General features: G+C 47.0%; 1 protein-coding gene across 1 annotated transcript in view; it reads left to right on the forward strand.

The window, feature by feature from the left end:
* The first annotated feature begins 4,160 nt into the window (after positions 1-4,160).
* Positions 4,161-21,157, forward strand: part of CSPG4 (chondroitin sulfate proteoglycan 4) — a 102,526-nt gene continuing 85,529 nt past the window's right edge. Inside the window, exon 1 of the mRNA XM_035138148.3 lies at positions 4,161-4,400. Within this exon, the coding sequence (XP_034994039.3) occupies positions 4,304-4,400 (97 nt within the window). The 5' untranslated portion in view covers positions 4,161-4,303. The remainder of the gene's footprint in view (positions 4,401-21,157) is intronic.

The raw sequence follows: 21,157 nt of genomic DNA on the forward strand, positions 1-21,157 counted from the left end.
ACGACATTTTGGCTGTCCTTTTCTGGGGTCTGGTCCCCCTCTCTCCCAAATCCCCAGGTCTCTCTTGAGCATATTCTTCTGGTGTCAGGTGGTTATTCAATGTTTCCTCTCTCACAGGTTGCGTTGATTTCTCAGTCTGTTGCTCCTTATTCTCGATCTGTTGTGTTGATTTTCTTTCTTCTTCCAATTCCAGAACTTCCGTAGGAGGTGGCTGTTGTTGGTCTTCCTCTGGAGACTGGAAAATTCTTTTGCCATAACGTATTTCTTCTGACATTTCTCGAATAAAATCCAAAATGTCCTGTAGACAAACTTCCTCTATTTGCGTCATAGTTATTTTGGCTGGCTGCCTTCTTTGTCCTCTCGTATTACCGTGGGAAATGTCTCTCAATCCACCAGAGGTGGTGTTGTGTTACATAGGCTAATTCCTTTGTTTAATCCAAAATAATTCAAAAGTCAACTTTTTTCCAAATCAATTTCGATGTGGTGTCTTAAATTCGACAATTAACAGTACTTCCTCTTTATAAGTCCTTATATTTAACGGCTGGTCGTGGTTTCAGGCTCCTGCCCCTGGGTTTCAGAGGGGGCTTATTATTTCAATTATAAATTTTGCAGATTGTCCAAAATAATACTTTTCCCTCCCCCTTGGTTCTGCCACCTGAGGGGGGGGGGTTGCAAGTTCAATTTTTTAGAAGGATCCACACCTCTTCGTTTTTAGCAGCTGCGGGGGTGTTTGCTGTAGCATAACCTTCCCAGTGGTGGGGGGGAACAACCTCCGTTTCTTTTACATTCCCCTCCCAGGTCCGAATTCTTTTTCCAATCAATAAATTTCTTACTTACAGTCCAGATCTAGTTTTTGGAGGTATCTGTCGCTCCTCCGTCTCCAGCTCAGAGCTTCTCACCGCCGAGGTAGCAAAGGACCCAAGGCTCCGCCATGCGCAACCGGCTTTCGGGGCTCTAAAAAAAGAGCTCTCCGGACCGTGCATCAGGCTATTTGGAGCGCCGCTGGGTTTCCCATGGCCCCAGAACGCACAATCTGGGGGTTCTCCGGGGGGCGTGGCGCCCACGTGACCCCCCCCTCCTCGGTGGCGATGGGTGCCTCGGAGCCCGAAGCAAACCCCGCTGGCGGCAAATGGCGGCAGACCGGAAGTTTGTATGGAATGGCAAGAAACTCAGGATTAAACACCAATTATTACAGATATACTGGACTTGGAGGGCCACGATAATAGATTCGGGTGGCATGTGTACTTAATGTACGAGAAAATAAAAGCACATAAGGGGTTCCTGAACCATGTAATAAGAAAATCATTGTTTAAAATTTGGATGAAATATAAGGGGATATTAGAGCCTAAAATACCACTATGGACCTATCCAATAGAAGCGATAGCTGTGAAAAGAAAAAATATGAGAAGCAAATGGCCCACATACAGATTAGTATCTATACTAATATATATAAATGTAGGCATTGTGCACGCAGATGTAACAGCCTTTCTCCGTAACCACTGAACTGTAATTTAACAAATTTGGCCACAACGTTCCATGCCCATCAGTGAGGGATCTGGCATAATTTTTTTCCAAAAAAGCAAACCTTTCATACCTAAAATAATGATTAAACACAAAAAAGTGGAGCCCAAATTAGACGTCACCAGAAGAAGCTCTGAAGACTCCAGCAGCATCCAATAGAAAGGCAAATCGCCCACTGCTGCCTGCAGAGCCGCGCCACCAGATGCCATCACAAAATTCCACAGCAACCAACTGAAAACAGGCCTTTTGCAGCAACAAGGCCCAACATCGCCAAGTGGAGACTGCTTTGCAGACTAGGCTGAGTGGATTTAGGGGCCTGCCTGGGGATGGGGGGTGGGGGGGCCGAATAGGCCGCAGCATAGAATCAACTGAATATGGGCCTTTTACAGGGCCATGCCTTTGGGTAGAATAAATGTTATTTCACATAACACACGTGGGTAGGGGAGTCAGGGTTGGGACAGGGCAAAATTTTACAGAACACGCGCATTGGGGGAATGATTGTGTGCAAAATGAACGGGTCACTGGGGGGGGGGGTTGGACGGAGGAGAGGAGGGGAATCACAGGGATAAGCCAGGGGGGGAAGAGGGGGCATAATAGGTCATGGATCAGGACAAAGTTGGGGGATTCACAGGGATGAGGGGGGAATCACAGGGATATGCTGGGGGGTGAGGGGAGGAGTGGGGGAATCACAGGGATGCACCATGGATCGGCACAGGGTAGGGGAAATCACACAAATAACCCACAGCAACGTGTGGCAGGGCCAGCTGGTTAGAAATAAAAGAAGGGAAACCATTACTTTAAAAGTATTAAGAAATCAAAAAATATTTGACAGATTGGCTACAATATTTTCAATTAAATCAAAAGTTCGGTATTGATTCGAAACAGGGGCTAGCAATAGAAACATCTAGATTTGAAAGGAATTTAATTATGGTAAAAAAGAAAAACATTAATGTATGACTATCTATTGGAGTGGGAGACGAAAGAAGAACAGACAAAAGCAGTCATGATAAAGTGGGCTCAAGATTTTGGCTATAACATCCAGATGGAGCAATGGGAGAGGCTATGGGCAGAGGACATAAAATTTACAACGTGTTATAATTTACGAGAAAACAACATGAAAAGGATTTATTGTTGGCACCACACCCCCAAAAACTGGCAAAAAATATATTGGGGGGGGGTAAGCCCTAGATGCTGGAGGTGCAAAAATGAAGAGGGGACATGCAACCATATGTGATGGACCTGCCAAAAAATCAAAGAGTATTGGAATAACATCTATGAGGAGTTAAAAAAACTATTTAAAATAATGTTTAAAAAAAGGCCGGAAATGTTTCTATTAAGTATATTACCACTTGAGATAAAAAAAAGAAATAAGAACTCTATTAATGGATTAATTGGTGGCCGCTAGAATTTTAGTGGCAAGATACTGGAAAAACGAAAACATACCAACAAGATCAGATTAGCAAATACTAATGCTGGAATATCTGCAACTGGCAAAACTGACTGATTCACAACACAACACAAAAGGTATCAAGAGAATGGGTTATATACAAAAGTTACTTAAAATTATACTATCCAAACAACTCTTTGCTAGCAGAAATTGAATGATGTTTGCAAAAGATAAGCTTAATAAGAACAAAAAATAGAAAGAAAGAAAAGACAATAAAAATATAAACCTGTGGAACAAAGGGAGTAAAATATTGTATAATGGGAAGGACAGGAAGTATTTAAGTAAAGTTAAAGTAATATGAGATATATGTATTCGCTATGGTTTATTCACATTGCGATTGTTTATTTTTGCATTTGTTTGTGTTTGTTTAATTGTAATTTTAAATAATAAAGAATCATTTAAAAAAGAAAAGAAAAGAAAGTAGCCCCTGAATAGTCACTGGTTGGAATGTCTCATCACTTTTAAAGGAAACCAGCGGGGCTGTAGCACTGAAATCCTAGCAAGCCACTGCCAGTCAACAGACAGTACTGAGCTAGGTGGACTGTTGGTCTGACTGGGTATAAGGGAGCTTCCTGTGTTCCCATAGTTTGCAATCTGGCCACCCAAGTCTTTAAGCAAGGTCAGCTCTACTGTTAAACAAGGTGGCAGGGGCAGTAGGTCTTGGCAGTCCATCCTAAGCTATCTGGCTATTCCCATCTGTTGGAGGACAGAGCTGTCCATGCTGCATGGCCTCTCCTGGCTCCCACAATTGTTGACTCTGGTGAAGTAGAGGGTTCATGTAAGATTCAGCTGCCAGTCCCATGGTATCACGTACAAGCAATGCAAACATCTCACCATATCCTTTGACTTCGGGAGCAAAATGTATTGGGCCAGCCCTATCTTTATGTATAGACAAACACCATCTCTCTGTAGCCTCAAATGACCTCCCCAGGTCCCTTCACACAGCCATCTCAGAAATAACCATACAGAAAAACAAAGAGCTGAAAGTCTGGCCAGTTCCCAAAAAGTTATGACAGAGAAGGAAGGAGGGGAAGGAGGAGATATTCAAAGAGCTTCTAAAAGGGGAAATGGGGAGGGGAAAGAGCTAGCCCTTTAAGAAGGGGAACTGACTTGTAACATGAGAGGCATCTGTTTTAACCCAGCCCGATTTCTGACTGGTGGGGAACTTCAGAACATCCCTCCCTCAGCTGCAAGCTTCTTAAATATAGTAGTAGCTGAACCTTCAATTGAAAACAGACAGGCTGTGTCTGTAGCTTGTGCCGCCTTTGTGTGCTTGTTGCTCAGTGTCCAGGGAATGGTCTGAGTGCTGCTGTCTGGTCCATTCCAGCCAATACCATGAGGTCCAGCTTTCCTTCAGTGGTGCCTGTGCTTCTGCCCCTGTTCCAGCTTCTGCTACATGCACTGCCACTCCATGCAAACCCAGAGTCTGGAGGTAAGCCCCAATCTCTTCTCCTTCCGAAGTTTCAGCCACTTTTTCTGGAGAGAATGTTTGTTTGTCGGGGGGGGGGGGTATATGGAGCATTTGCCACTGAGACACATGGATAACAAGGATGCATGCAAAAGGGCTCTCAGTGGATTGCTGCAGTGTGTAGTTTTGTACTAAAGCCACAGGATCAGTGAAGGGATGTGTTTAGGAGTTTAGGAGTGGTGTTAGGAAAGCAGACGGAGAGGTCATTGACAGGTCTCAGTCACAACTTCCAGAGCCTCTATTATTCAAGCACTTGGATCAGGGTTTTGTTTTGGAGAAGATCTAAATAAGATATGACACATGCTTCAATGTGGGGTTTCAGAGTGAGAGAGAGTAGACACTGTCCTTGACGGTGCAGCTTCTTTTGATGGATGAGCTGAGTTATCTGCTGGAGCCATATCCTTTGGTACACCTGTTTGTGTCTGTTGAATTGGCTATGTTTGATCCTGAAGATGCCCTAAGAAATTTTACAATAATAGCAAGTTGATTGCATGTGAAGCTGTGCAAGAGCCTCACTGGTTGAACACATTAGGTTGGGCTGTACCTGGGTGTACTGATCTGTCTGCTCATGAGATAGGAAGGAAAAGTCAACCTCAAAGGCAGGATATGCCTACCAAGAGATGGGACTAGATGGAGCAGCAACATCTTTTTGAGATCTTCCTACAGAGGGACCAATCAGAGTGCAAAACTCCCAAGCATATTTTCCTGCTGGTGGTCAGCTTGGAGCATTACCCTTTTTTTGCAGACTAAAAGCCACCAGAGCCACCCATAAATGGTTGGTGGTAGCAAATGAACAGTGCCAGCAATGTGCATTTTGAGTAGGGCTTTCACACACAGGAGCCTTGCTTATGAATGACTTGATGTTTGGAGCTGATTATGGCTTGCAGGCTTCTGTGAAAAACTCTTACACTGGTTACCCAGAAATCTGAATTGTGCTATGAGCTACAGAACCTAGTTCTCCAGTGTGGATCCAGTGCAGGACTCCTAATGGATGTCGAGACTTACTTTAAAAGGAGCATGTTTGTGCACATTGTGGGTGTGCAGAGGAAAGTTAAAGGGTGTGGCCAGTACCTAAAGGCTGTGTGGGATTTCCGATGGTTGTGGCACTATGAATTCCCTTTCTTATCTTTTATAGAAGTAGCGACTCTTTGGCAATGACCCATATGCATCTTTTGCATCTGAGGAATCAAATAAATCTATCTGCATCACTGGTCTTCAACTGGTGGGTCGGGATGGACTAGTGGGTCGTGGCCTGATCCATGCTGGGTCACAGCAGAGGCACCACTGGTAAAAGATTAAGAAATGGTTCCCCAGATGCATGTGTGGGTTAAAAGTGGGTCTTGGGTTTTTCTGTGTATAAGACGATGGTTTTTGCTAAATATTGTTAGAAAAAAATGTGGGGGGTGTCGTCTTTCTACTTACATTCCCACGGCTGCGGTGAAGAAGCTGCCTGAACCGCCAAGCCACTTCCATAAACCAGTGTGCGGACTACAGCCAACCATTACAGGGTGACTGCAGCTGATGTTCTAATATATGGTAGGGGGCTGCAGGGTAACGATCTCCCCCCAAAATTCAATGACTTTGGACAATCTCGGGGTTGCTATTTCAAAGTCATTATGTTTGGTGTTTAAAATATTGATTTCTTAATTTGAGGTTCAAGAAAAAATAGGGGTTGTCTTATACATGGGGGCATCTTATACATGGAAAAATATCATACATTCTTACCACCACATTGTACTAGTGGCAGTGAAATGTTTGATATTAATTGACTGAGTAAGGAACTAGAGATTCCAATCCAAATTATCAGCACTCACACCAAACTATGGGTCCCTTGATACTTTGATTCCCATCAAGGCATATAAACTGATGTGTGTGTATTTTTATGTACACACACACACATCAATATAAGTTTGGGGTACAGATATGCCATATCCCTACTGTTTTACTGTGATATCAGCTTTCATGGGCAATATTATTTTTATTATCATTTAAAATTTATTAGTTTTAATAGAAAAAAAATTATTAATAAAAAATAAAAAAAATTTTTTAATTTACCATGGCAACTCAAAGCGACTCACAAAAAGACTTACAAAAAAACCTCCACATACATATATTAAAATCAGGGTGTGGATACATTAAAACATCCCACCTACTCTAAAAGGCTCTAGTTAAGACCCAAAGGTCTTACTTATAGGTTAAAGTTTTTGACTGGTCTATATAATGCAGGGAGAGTATTCCACAAGTAAGGAGTCACCAATAAAAAGGCCCCACCCTCCAGACCTCCCGGGGCTAAAAAAAGAAAGGCCTCGGCTGACGATCGCAGGGTCCAGGGCACTCTCTCTCCATATGGGGAGAGGCAGTTCTTGAGGTACAGTATTGGGGTCCTGAGCTGCCATAGACGTTACTGCCTCATCTCCTATACAGCAGCCAGGGGCGTACCCAGGATCAAAACTAGGGGGGGGGGGTGCAAGCCATGGTCGTTCAGGGGCGGGGCCAAGGCACGGGAGGGGAGGGGCCACAAAGTGGGAACGTGGGCGGGGCTACAGGGCCAACGGGCCCGAAGACTCTGCGGCGGCGGTTGCAGCCTCTAAATGAACCCCCTAAACTCTCTCACACAAAATTCCCCTGCAGGGCCATCTCTAGGCCCGGGTCCGGTGGCGCGGAGCGCCAGGGCGCCAGGCCACCAGGGGCGCCACTGCGCCCGCTGAGAGGCGTGGTGGAGGCCGCCCCAGGCGCACCTCTCAGCTGTTCAGCGGCTTCAGGCTGCTTTCCGGAGAGGCGCGGGCCTGGGGCCGCCTCCGTCACGCGCAGGGGCGTCACAACAGAGGGCGGGCAGCACCCCCTGGCCCAGGGCCGGCCCTACGCCCAGGCTGGGTTGCGCAGGGCTCCGGCCCTCCAGGCAGTAGCCGCGCAGTGAGCTGCGCCCGCCGCACCGGGAAACGGGGCGGGTGGGGGCACCAGAGGGATCCGTACCACCACGGCGCCAGGTATGCTTAAGACGGCCCTGCTCTGAAAACACCGCTCCCATCCATTTATGGCTAGCCACCCCCCTGAAAAAAGCCTTTGGGCCCCGCTTTCCCTCCTCCAGGTCCCCCCGAAGCATTGCCAGTTCCCACCCTATATATCTGGGATGGGGAAGGAGCTAAGAGGTCTGCTAGTCCTGGGGGGCCAGCCCCCCGTGGCCTGGGAGGATACTGGGGACCCCCCCGCCAAGCTGAGACCCTCAAAGAAGAAGAAGAAGCTGCCACCGCCGCCTCCCCATCACAAGGGAGCAAAAGATGGGAAAGGTGGGGTGGCACAGCGCAGGCAAGCGAGCCCCCCCCCCCAGCAGGGGCAGCAAGGGAGAGCGGCTGGGGGGGCGCATTGCAAAGAAGGAAACAGCAGCCAATGCCCAGAGAGGGCAATGCACGCAGGGGGAGCGGAGAGCTGTGCCGCCCCCCAAGGCAGCTCCTTTCCTATTGCCGGCGGTGGGGGGCGGCGAGGAAGGGTCACTGCCACTGGGCTACTCCTGCTGCCGGCAATCCGGTGCAAACGCCCCCACGCAGCTTCCTTGCAGCAGCCACGACCACCGCTTTCGGGTGCCGCCCCCCACTCCTCCTTTGCAGGCTTCTGCCCACCGAGGCTGAACTGGCTCCTGTCGGTGCACTTCCTCTCCCGGCCCAGGAGGAGTCTCAGTAGCAACTCCTAACTCAGGGGGGGTAAGGGGGCGATTCCCAGCCCGCGGCGCTGACGATTGCAGTGCAGCCTACTGGGAGGCAGAGCACGGCAGCAGCTGCAACCAATGCAGGAAGCCGCGTCTCCTTCACTTGCCAGCCCAGCAGAACTCTTAGGCAGGAGAGGTTGCCGCCCGGCGGGGCTTTCCATTGGGAGGTGTGAAGGCTTTAGTGGGCGGGGATTGGTGCAAATGTAGGCAGGGCGGGCTGAGAGGAGGAGCCGCTGCCGAGGAGCCACGGCACCAGCAGCGTTTCCTCCCCCCTCCCCCCCGTGTCAACAAGCGGGGCGCCTGCGCAGGGTATTTGCTTCCCTAGTTGGGCCTGCGGTTTGGCCTTCTAGGGGGGCAGCTGCACCCCCCCTGCCCCATGCTGGGTACACCCATGCCAGCAGCAATGCCACAAGTGCTCCTTCCATGGGTGGAGCTGCTGCTGCTGCATTTACCCACTTCCTCCTGTGTGGGGATTCTGCGGATTCTGAGAGGGGACAGAGGCAGGGAGTGGTGTCCACCCTTCACCAATTGCATTCGAGAGGGCCAAGGGTGTGACAGGTGAGAGCCACACAAGCCCAGATTCCAGCCAATAATCTCTGGGGCCAAGACTCTTTCCAGACAGTCACCTCTAGAAAACAATCAGCAGGAATAGACAGCTGTGAGCTCTGCGGAACCTGTGAAACAAATTGCAGCTTGAGGTGGGGGACCTGCTGCTACTCTTGAAACAAGCAATCCTTCAGGGTTGCTACCCACTAAAATAAAGAGCAATTCCATACTCAATAGCTTTTTAAGCATTTGGGGAGTTGACCTCTGAAACCCTCAGATAATTTGACTCACTTGGCAGTCTAAATGCTACAAAATGTTGCAGCACAGCGGGTGTCCAGTTTAGAAGATCAGCTTCTCCATCACTATCCAGTTATTTCCCTCCCACCTCTGTCCCAAGAGGTGGTCAGTGTTTCATGCCAACCAAGCATACTCGGTGTCCCTTGGGCTGTTTTCAAGGGTTTCCTTCCCCATAGCGATATTTTGTTGTTTTCAAAATAGTTTTGGGTATTTCTGGAAAGTCCAGCCTGTTCCTACCTGCCTGTTCTGTGTGGGTAGTGCCATTTTGGCTACATAAGCAACGGCACTTGGAGCCTATACCTGTACATCAGAAATAGATGTCTTCTTGCACATGCTTAAAAAAGAAGTAATTTTATGATTTTTAAAAATGAGATCAGGTGGTAGCACCCTGCTGGGGCAGGCTGGTAACAGACTGAACAGACCCATGTTCCTTCTGCGTGGGTTATTACAAGACAGTAGGCAAACAGGGACAAATACTGTAATGCCAAGCAATTTCCAAAGTGCAGTGCCCATGTTTTCCCATATGACAGTTTGCATAACTTAGCACTGCTGGCATTTGGCTTTCCCATTGCCTCCCTTACACTGTCCTCCCTCGTTTCTATTTCATCCTCTCCTCTGACTTTGCCAGGGAAGCTACAAACCAAGAGAAGCAGCAAGAGACGGCCATGTGGTTCTGGGTCCTTTCAGGCAGTCTCAGCACTGCCTTTCCTTAAATATAGCTTGGCTTTCATACTCTCCACCTGTTGCCCATAATGCAGGCTCTCTCTCACTCTCTCTCTCTCTCCCCACACACACCTAAACCTGTTTTACTCAGACCATCAAGCTCATTGCTGCCAACACTGGCTGGCAGTGTCTCTCCAGGCTTTCAGACAGGATTTCCCCCCAGCCCTTCCAGAAGGTATCAGGGATTGAACCATCTTCCTGCATGCAAAGCAGGTGCCCTACCACTGACCTATGGCCACACCCAGTGGTGAAGTTGCATTCTCTGGCACCGGTGGGGGTGTGGCTGGCATGCATTCCTGGGGGGGGGGGCAGTGACAAAGCTGCATGCTCCAGCACCGGGAGCAGAGAGCAGGCAGGGGCGTGGCTGGCAGCACATCGCCTGCGGGGGCGTGGCGTGTGTCCTGGGGGTGTAGCGTGCATCCTGGGGGTGTGGTGCTCAGCATGGGGGGGCACGTGTCGGGGCAGCCACTATGGTACCCCCCGATGGTGCCAGGGTGATGCGCTCCCCCTCCCCGTTCCTCCACCAGTGGAGGGGGTGCGTGGCGCGTGTCCGGGGGGCGGCCACGATGGTACACCCCTCCCTGATGGTGCTGGGGGCGGTGCACTCCCCCCACCCCCGTTCCTCCGCCAGTGGCCACACCCACTCACAGCGTGTGACTTAGCGATAGGGAGAATTTCTATGTCTGGATTTTCTGGAAAACAATCTACTTTTTCTTGCATTTTTATCCCACCTTTCCTCCAAGGAACTCAAAGTGGAATAACTGGTTCTCTCTCTCCCTGTTTTAGCCTCATAACAACCCTCTGCAGCAGATTCAGCTGAAAGATAGTGAATGGCCCAATAAGCTTCATGGCTGAGCAAGGATTTGAACCCAGCACTCTAACCACTACCACACATGCCTCAGTTGATTCTGAGCCCAGTTCAGAATCTGACATGCTCCGCTGTTGATGCACTCACAGTTACATCAGAGTGGGTTCAGCACAAGGTGTGATCAGAATTTTCCCTTTCCACTTGTTTGCCTGCCTGCCTTCCTCCCCCTCCCCCTTTCTCCCACCCATTTACCTGGCTTGTTGCTCCAGTGGTGCAGAAGGAAGGGAGACCCGGTCTTCCCATCCCCTCTCTGATCTCTAAAAAAGAGTTTGATTCTCAGTAGAGACTCTATCTCCCCCCTTTTTTTGCAACTTCTGTGATAGCACAAGTTGTTCCTGCTACTACTTTGCTTACGGTTGAAATTGTGAATGGTTCTATCCATCCGGTCTGGCTCAAGAACGAGAGCAAGGAAGCATTGGGATTTGTCTTTGCTCAGATCAGCCTTCCCCAAATTGTTTTGGAACACAATGCAGATGTTTTGCAATACAACCCTCATCAGCCCCAGTCTGGCTGTATCTGGAGGGCATGAGGTTTCCCCATCCAGTCAGTCCCCATCCTTCTGCCAAGGTGTAGTCTGCCAGTTTCCCCATGCTGTGTCCTAACTGGGGCAGAGGATTCTTCTCCCCAGCTGAACACAGACAGAGGAGGGCAAAGGCACCTTGGCTTTATCTCCACTGAAAGCATATATTGGGGGCAGAGGTGTTGCACCATTTGAACTGCCATGACTTTCTCCAGGAATCATAGGACCTGTTGCTTTAGTGAGTCTTGGAGATCCTAGACCACAACCATCTTCTTGGAGTGAGGCTTCAAAAGCACTAATTTTTTCAGGTGCTATTTGGGGCTGATTATTTGAAGAATTTAACACCTTTGACCAGAGTTTGATACTCATTGCCCTTTACACTGTATGTTGAAAAATGATCTGATGAATACTAAAAAAACCTGTGTATTATGAATTAATAACTGCACCAACTGCTGAAATATATTAAGACTTCTGGTAAATAAGCTTTGTCCCAGTTTTTTTTGGAAACATACTGCTATCACTTTTTGTGTATCATTGATGTGTCTTTCTTGCTATTGGGAAATCTTTTCAATGATGGATATATTGGATTTGGTACATTCAGGCGTTCAAAAGAAATGAATAGAATTAACTATAAATTTGAATAAATATGTTTGCTATCAGTTTAATGAGCCTGATTACCAACCCTGTATTTTCTTGTGAAACATAATGTAGCATTAATAGATTCATTATATTTGAGAGGACAGTGAGTAAATAGCACAAATGTTATTAATGGATGAACATCAGATAGTTTATGTTAGGGATGTCTATTAAATATATCTATAATCATACAGATAATAGTAAATAACATTAATTAACATTAATTAATTGCATTGAATTATAGCATATTTAACACTTACCTGTCATCAATGCTTTGCTATTCAAGATCTGCTCCCAATTTTGCAGGTTGCCACTTGGGCAGCTTCATCAATCCATTCCTGCACCAGATTTCATACAAAACTGTCCGTCTGTCTGTGAGGCTGAAGTTCCAGTATTGCAGATATTTATGTCATTTTATTTCACAAAACCCAGCTGCAGAGGGAAAGTGAGACATGACTAGCAGTGGCATTGTGTGTAGACAGTCTCTCTCTCTTTGCTCCTGCACCACGTCCCCAGTCCCAATCCCTCCACGCACATAAAAGGCTACTATAAGCCAGAGATGAGGAAACCTTTTCAGCCCAAAGGCCACATTCTCTTGTAGGCAACCTTCTGGGGTCCACATATCAGTGATGGACTGGACCAGAGGCAAAGGTCACATTCACCCCATATATTTAGAGTTCCCAGAGTGGTTTAACATTCAATCATTCCCTCTTCATGATGAACTATGGAAATTGTAGCTCTGGGAGGTGAACAGCGATATCCAAACACTTCTCAGCACCCTTAACAAACTACAGCTCCCATAATTCTTTGGGAAAAGCCATGGCTGTTTAAAGTGGTATTATAGGGCCTTGTGAATGTGGCCAAAAAGTGAATGGACTCCCAGAAGTGGCTTTCCCCCTTGTACATTAGGTTAGATTCTAGTCTCACAAGAAGGGGTTTCTGCACACACACACACACACACACACACACACAAGCAAGAGGCACCATCACAATTCAATGACATGTTCCAGCCAGGGGGGAATTACTTGATGTGGGCACAGGCTGGTGACAGTGAATAGTATGGCCTTTGGAGAGTCCTGAGGGCCACATTGAGAAGCCTGGAAGGCCACATTTGGCCCCCAGGTCTAAGATTTGCCCATCCCTGCCATGACTGATGAAGAGGGAAACTTGAGAACTGCTCAGTTTCAAAGGGCAATTTTAAGTCTGGAAATCAGCAAAGGGACACAGCAAGGAGGACTCCTCTCCCTCCCCACAACATGGTAGCTCTAAATTGATCCCAGAGCTGCTTTTTAGTTAGACAAAAGTGCACCAGCACTTTCAGTCATTGAATTACTGCATCACATACAGTTTGGTCCTCATTCTCCATCTCAGAATTTACCACAGTCGGAAACAGAATTGAAATTCAGTGTCAAGGTCCAGCTTGTGTGCTGCTCACTTGGCAACCACCCATCTCTGTGTGTGAGGTTTTGTTCTGAGCTTGTAGAAACTCTGAGGAAAAAGGAGAGTCAAAGTTCTTTCTACTGAGCCCAGAAAATCCTGTGGCTCACACTGCCCACACCATATAGCTGCTCCTCAACCCACCCATGGCTTCTCTAAAGGCTTTCAATAAATTGCAAGAATTTGCTACTCTAGAAACAGAAGCCATAAGCTTCTGACAAATATCAAGTTTAATCATTTCTCTGTCTATTTCAAGCAGTGGAGACTGGTGCTCATTAGGAATGGTAGGGTAAAAGGCAGGGAGGCCAACAGTAGGTGGCGCCAGAGCCAATGGCTAGGAGAACCGGAGACAATGATGGGCAGAACCTAGTCTTGCCCTCACCCTCCTTCTCCTTCCTGCTCAGTTCTGCAAAGGTAACACAGAAACTGAGGCAGAAACTGAGAGCCAGTGCCACCCCCTAGACTGCTTGTAAGTAAGGCGCTTGTAAGCTACGGTGGCAGCTTGAGGGAAGACTGAGGTTGGTGTGCCTAAGTCCCACTTGCTCTAATGAACCAGACTCCTCTGATTCCACGTGTCCAAAGTGCTTCATATCCATTATCTAGTTGTAATTGTTATCTACAATCCTATAAAAGAGTCATTATCCCTCATAGTGCAGATAGCAAAATTAAGGCGGAGAATAAATTGTTTGCCTAAGTCCATCTGTCGAGTTCAAGGCAGAGGCAAGATCTGGACCAGAGATTTCCTGATTTGTAGTTCCCTTGGACACCAGCCGACACCATCTACCTGCCTTCTCTAACTGTGACCTTTTCTCCTTTTCTTCCTCAAAAGAGATTGAGCCAGACTGACTGTTGCCCATACTGTATACCCATTGACTTGGCTTCTGGCACCAACCGTAGATGTTCCATAGTACGGCACTCATCATTTCCAAAATATACAATGTCACCAGACCGTTGGATCCAGCCGTGCACATACCAGGGACATAGAATCAGTGTTTCTCACTTCTTTTGGAGAGCGTTGGCAGTGACTTCCAAATACTGCCCAGGCATTGCTGTATATCTTCGTAGTGAAGTGGATTGAATTCCAGGCGTGGCTTCCCTTAAACCACAGGCCAGCAAGGGATGAAATGAAATGTTACCACTGGGCCAGGAGAGGATAGTCTACTCGTTGTTTTGTCAGGGCCGTCACTCCAACCACTAGTCTGCTGTTGGTCTGATTTTGCTGTGAGCCATGATCTCAGCTGTACTTCTGGTCATTCCGAATATTTCCATGCGATCTCAGGTATGCAAGATGGTAAAGAAATTGAACTCATTACACTAGTGCTCGTTTTGTGGAGGAGAGGGCTACTGGTGGCCACTGGCCACAATGGGTATGCTCTGCTCCTAAATTCCAGTTGCTGGAAACCATAGGAGGGGACAGGGTTGTTGTGCTCAAATCCTGCTTGCGGGCTTCCCACACGTTGGCCACTGTGAGAACAGGATGTTGGGACTAGATGGGCCTGATCCAGCAGGCTTTTTAATGTTCTTATGCTCTTAATCAAACAGCTCAACCACTTGCCAAGAACAGCAAGCAGTACTTCTACAAAATACTGCATCAAAGGCAGTCCTTTGTACCATGGCATTCCTCATAAGGGGCGGGGTGGGGGAGGAATCAATCATTATTTGGTATAAGGGAACATCCATGGTAGCTTATTTATATATTAAATTTCTATACTGCACTTCATCCGAGGATCACAGGACAGTATAAAAATATAAAAATACACAATGCACTGAAAACAATTATCCCAAAGCCTCCTTTGGGAGACACTCCATATCAGGTCAGTTCACCTGGAGAGAGGCAGTCCTTGAGGTGGTGTAGCCATGAACCATTAGCAGAAGCTACAAAATTGGCTCACAAAGGCATACAGTACATTTAAACTTGATATAAAAGCGGCCTTGCTGTGTGAAAAATTGTAGTCAGTAAGATTACTGCCTAGGTAAAGGGTAAAGGACCCTTGGACAATCAGGCCCAGTCAAAGGTGACTATGGGGTGCAGCATTCATCTTGCTTCAGGCTGAGGGGGCCAGCTTTGTTCATAGGCAGCTTTTCTGGATCATGTGGCCAGCATGACTGAACTGCTATTGGTGCATGGAGGACCGTGACAAGTGCCAGAGCGCATGGAAACGCCGTTCACCTTCCCCCCAGAATGGTTGTTGTTTAGTCGTTTAGTCATGTCCGACTCTTCATGTCCGGCACTCCTGTCTTCCACTGCCTCCCGCAGTTTGGCCAGACTCATGTTGGTGGCTTCGAGAATTCACTGCCCAACCATCTCGTCCTCTGTCGTCCCCTTCTCCTAGTGCCCTCAATCTTTCCCAGCATCAGGTACCACCCACAGTGGTACCTATTTATCTACTTGCACTGGCATGCTTCCAAACTGCTGGGTTGGCAGGAGCTGGGACAGAGAAATGGTAGCTCACCCCATCGTGCGGATTTGAACCGCCGACCTTCCAATCAGCAAGCCCAAGAGGCTCAGTGGTTTCACTTCATCCTGACAGGAATGAACATTCAGGATGATCATTGCTGATACTGTTGACAAATGGGAACTGCAACAAAATATTGTGGTACATCCTTACCCCATTCCTAACAGGAAATACCTTGCTCATGTTCCAGTCAGACAGACATGCCTCCCTCTAGGATATTTTAAGCTGAAGGGCCACATGTTGCTCACTCTTGATGTTGGAGGGTTTCCCCCCCTGTGCAATATTTCAGTCCATGATCCCAAACACTTTCAGCAGCACATCGTCTGCCAAACTGTTTGGAATTGGGTGGGGTTTGTTAGCACTCTCCCTCCAGGTCCACTCATTACACATTAGGGAAGAAACAAGCAAGAAGTTTGTGCCTTCTCTTGCAATAATCTTAGCTTCTTAGAACAAGGCCAGCCTTTAATAGAGACTTCTGTTATACAGAATGGGAAAATGTGACTCCTGTTTAGATTAACAGGCGGCAACAGCTCTCAGGCACCTGGATGTATTGCCTATAACAAAATGAATTAGACATACCAGGAAAACAAAACCTAAACATTTGCTCCTGTATCTGTGAAGCTTTTGCAAGCTCATGTTTATAATGAAGTAATACTTGATGTCCTTTCCAACTATGCACATACATAAAATCTCAATTCCTCCTCTTGATGACAATTTCTAGTAAAGGGAGCTATTGAATGCTATCAAAAATGGATTAAAACTCAAGAAGTTGTAGAAGGTCACATATTTCACAAACAAGGCTGAATCCAGAGGGTAGCGATATTGGACATTTGCCAGCATCCAAAGGCTTGTTCACATGTTGTACTGAAGTGTCTATGCATGTGCTCGGCTCGTGTTTGTGTGAAAGAGTAGATACTTGCTGATTTGCTGTTTTGTACTAGGATTGTACATTCATTGGGTGCAACATGTGGACGCTCATATGGACACCATTAAATCTAGCCTTTTTGCCTTGGTACTTGAAATGGTGTACATGGAGTTCTTGGGTAGTCTTCACTAAACCCAGAACTGCTTAATTTCAGTAAGGGTGTTTACTGTCATGGGTAAAAAGGGGTTCTACACAGGAGTGCCAACTTGACCCTGTGATACCGTGGGTGCCCAGGGCTGTGGGTGCCATGCATGGCCCTAGCACCAAAATTTGTAGGTGCCATGCATGGCCCTAGCACCAAAATTTGTAGGTGCCTGGTCCCTTCATGGGGGAGTTGGCACCTGTGGTTGTAGGGCAGAGAATGGTGTGTGTGATTGGTGTGTGTGAGAGAGAAAGAGAATTGTGTCTCCATATAGGGTGCATAGGCGTTGGGGGCTTTAAACCAGCCTGACCGCTTTTCTCAAGAGGAAATTCAACCCTCAGCTGTTACTGAAGCATGAATACCTAGCAGTTCGAAAGCACGTCAAAATGCAAGTAGATAAATAGGAACCGCTACAGCGGGAAGGTAAACGGCGTTTCCGTCTGCTGCTCTGGTTTGCCAGAAGCAGCTTAGTCATGCTGGCCACATGGCCTGGAAGCTGTACGCCGGCTCCCTCGGCCAATAATGCGAGATGAGCGCGCAACCCCAGAGTCGGTCACGACTGGACCTAATGGTCAGGGGTCCCTTTACCCTTTTAAGCAAATACCTATTTGGGTATTCAGATTCCCCACCCACCTGGAACCATGCGTGGGAGAGCAGAGGTGAACATGCTAGCTCTCCATCATCCTCCACAAGTTGGAGGACTGAATGTTTGCAGTGGGTACCCCATCTCAACTCATGCAAAACCCAGGATTCTAAATTCCAGGAGGAGGTTATGTTGGCAGAGCAGGCTCCCCGCTGGAGACATTCAGCCCTCCAGCTCATGGGGGGGGGGGACAGCAGACCTGATGCTGACATGCCTGATCCTGCTCTCCTGCATGCAATCCTGCTCTCCTGCATGCAATCCTGCTCTCCTAATCATGTTGGGGATTCAAACACACAGGCAGGGTTGAAGATGCTGATGGAATATGATTGGGGGGGGGGAGCTCTGTGAGAATCCCTGGTCTGATGTTCACACTGCAGCTATCCTTATTGGATCCAGGAAAAGCCACAGGATCAAAGCAGCACGTCTCTCAGAGCAGGAGGGAGGCTCCTCCTCATGCAGGCTGGATGGATCATGGCCTGTCTCTTGGTGATGGGGTGCCTAAGAGACCTGGCAGGACATAATGTTAAACACACCAGCCCTCTGGGGACCCTGCTGCCGCTGCCGCTGCCGTCCTTACAAGACCCTTCACAAGTTCAAATTTTCTGCCAAACCACACTGGATGTAATTTCCTCTGGGGGAAAGCCTATTCCTCCTCTTCTTCCCCAGGGTCTGCCTCATTTTGGTCTCCATCCCATTTGGTCTCCAGCATTTTATCTCTCTGCTTTGACGCTGCAAATGATGAGCTTTTTTCTCTTGGGCCACATCCCAGATATATCCCAGCAGGTGGGTGGAATGAGAGGATGATGGGAAATGAAAGGGGAAGGGGGTCCCGGTGATAGGGCCATGCTAGGCACCCATGGTCATGGAGTCAAGTTGGCACTCCTGGCATCTGGGGAGCAGCAGCTTGGGAGAGATGGCATTCAAATTATTGCCCTGTTTACTCTCCACTATTTATAAAATATGCACATGCACAATTTTTATCTTATTATGTGCAACTCTTCTGTTGCTGTCAGAATTATTACCGCAGATGATTATTCCTAGGCCTTCATATTTTCCAAATGGGTGACTTTTTGTGCAAGCTGGCATGCCTCTTTTAACAGGCCTTACGGCTTTGTTAAAACTCCAGCTTATGCTCATTGCAGAATCAACGGTTAGGCAAGCTACTGACAAACAATGGGCTGTGATACTGGTTGAAATCTCTGTGCTACTTGTAACAATCAAAGGGACTTATAGTCCCTCCTCGCTCTGCCTGCCCCCTCAGTGCACCACATGTTTTTGAGGCTGGAGTTCTAAGGGAGATGAAGAGTTTCCAGCTGATGGGAAACAGTGAGGGAAAGAAATGGCGTGAGACAGAGAGCAACCAGATATCATGGGAATCTAGCTGGGGTATGTTTATCTCGCTCTTATTTTTAGCAACAGAAAGTGAATTAATTGCAAGCTAAATATTCCTAACCAGGATCTATATGGGCTTAATCTGGGAATGATCTTTACTATTATTTGTATCCGTGGGTGGCACTGTGGGTTAAACCACAGAACCTAGGGCTTGCCTATCAGAAGGTCAGCGGTTCGAATCCCCGTGACGGGGCGAGTTCCCGTTGCTCAGTCCCAGCTCCTGCCAACCTAGACCTGGGGCTTTCCCCTATTTCTGGCCCCTCCTCTATTTCCAGTGCTTTTTTCTTTAAAAAAATGTTTAGGGGTACTCTCATTTTCCTGCTCATATTGAAATACTGCCCCTCAAGGAGGCCACACTTGCATTCACAAAATGTTTAGGGGTATGCGTCCCCCTGCGTCCCCCCAAGAAAAGCTGCTGTTTACTGCTGAATCAGAGCAAACATCAATTGACTAAAGAGTGGGTTTTCTGGGAGAAAGTCACGAAATTAAAAGATGCCTGCTTCTTGGGAGAAAAGCAATGACAAACCTAGACAGCATCTTAAAAAGCAGAGACACCACCTTGCCTACAAAGGTCCGTATAGTTAAAGCTATGGTTTTCCCAGTAGTGATGTATGGAAGTGAGAGCTGGACCATAAAGAAGGCTGATCGCCAAAGAATTGATGCTGTTGAATTATGGTGCTGGAGGAGACTCTTGAGAGTCCCATGGACTGCAAGGAGATCAAACCTCTCCATTCTGAAGGAAATCAGCCCTGAGTGCTCACTGGAAGGACAGATCCTGAAGCTGAGGCTCCAATACTTTGGCCACCTCATGAGAAGAGAAGAGTCCCTGGAAAAGACCCTGATGTTGGGAAAGATGGAGGGCACAAGGAGAAGGGGACGGCAGAGGACAAGATGGTTGGACAGTGTTCTCGAAGCTACGAACATGAGTTTGACCAAACTGTGGGAGGCAGTGGAAGACAGGAGTGCCTGGCGTGCTATGGTCCATGGGGTCATGAAGAGTCGAACACGACTAAATGACTAAACAACAACAACATGCCCTTTCCCAGGATACTCCAATTCCTCTCCCCCGTCACCACAAATACTAAAGGTTTCTCCACAGTTACCTTTCCTCAGTTCATTCTAGGCAGGGTCTGCAATTTAAAGCTCTGTGTCCAAGCACCATTTTTTTCCAGTCAGAGCAAATGGCAACCCACAGAAAACCCAAATGGACATTTGCTCTGATTGAGCACTAAAGAGTGGGTTAAAAAAAAAGTTAAGACACAGAACTGTGCCTGAAAAGAGCAATGCAAAAGGTAAGTGTGGATAAACTCTCAGGTCTCATCCATTCCATACATTTCATAGAACCATAACATTATGGAGTTGGAAGTTACCCCAAGGGCCATGTAGTCCAATAGGTAGATCGTAATCTACCTGTTGGACTACATGGCATGTCTGTGGTAGATCACTGGCTCCCCCAAAGAAGCTCAACGACTTTGGCTCCCCTAAAAAAAAGTTCGATTTCTACCAGAATTGGTATTTTTTGTTTGTTTGTTTGTTTGTTTGCATGCAAATTTGCCCGGATGGCTGGACAATTGAATTGCAAAGTTCTGATAAGTGAGAATTTTGAGGAATGGCTGCATGAGAATGTTGTTTTAGAAAGTGCACATTTGAATTCAAATGTAAACTGAATTCAATTTCTCCCTCTTTTCCTGCCCCTCTGGAAGGCTGGGGATGCTCGCTTGAGATCTCTCAGGAACTTGGATTGTCCCATGAGATTTCACAGGAGCATCCCAGGGTCTTCCAGAGCCAGCATGCTGAGTGAGCCTTGCCCCCCCCCTTTAAAAGCTCATTTCTCACCAGGTAACCCCAGCAGACCTAGCACAAAAGGAGCCTTGAGGTTCTCTGCCTTGCTTGGGACTTGACTTGCACAACTTCAACCAGCCCACCTTCAACTGCATATGGTTGAAATCACTGAAGCCCAATGCACTTAAAATTAGGGATTTGTGTATTTGTTTTTTTTTTATTGAGCATCAATCTTTATACAATTCAACATAAACAATAAATAAATAATCTGTAAACCAATAAACATAAAGAATAATCCGTAATATCCATAAATAATAATAATAACGATAAAAGCGAACAAAAAACAACAACAAAATTTCACCAAATACCAATCACCCCCCAACACCTACCCCCCTCCCCCACAAGCTTCCCTCCTTTATTTACCCGACTTCTATTTTCACTTCGGCTTCAATTTTCTAGATATAATCCATCACTTACATATATTCTCTGCATGCATTCTGTCTTTCCTGTATTCCTCTATCACTCTTATCTTATATCTCCACTCTTTATTTTTATATCCCTTCATATCTTTTTATTCTAAGCATGTGAGCATGCCCTCTTTTAAAAAGTATTTTTTTATATATTCATCCTAACTTTCCCATTCGCTTCTTA

Source organism: Zootoca vivipara, chromosome 13 (genome assembly GCF_965207765.1).
Source record: "Zootoca vivipara chromosome 13, rZooViv2.hap1.1, whole genome shotgun sequence".
NCBI classification, from domain to species: Eukaryota; Metazoa; Chordata; class Lepidosauria; order Squamata; family Lacertidae; genus Zootoca; species Zootoca vivipara.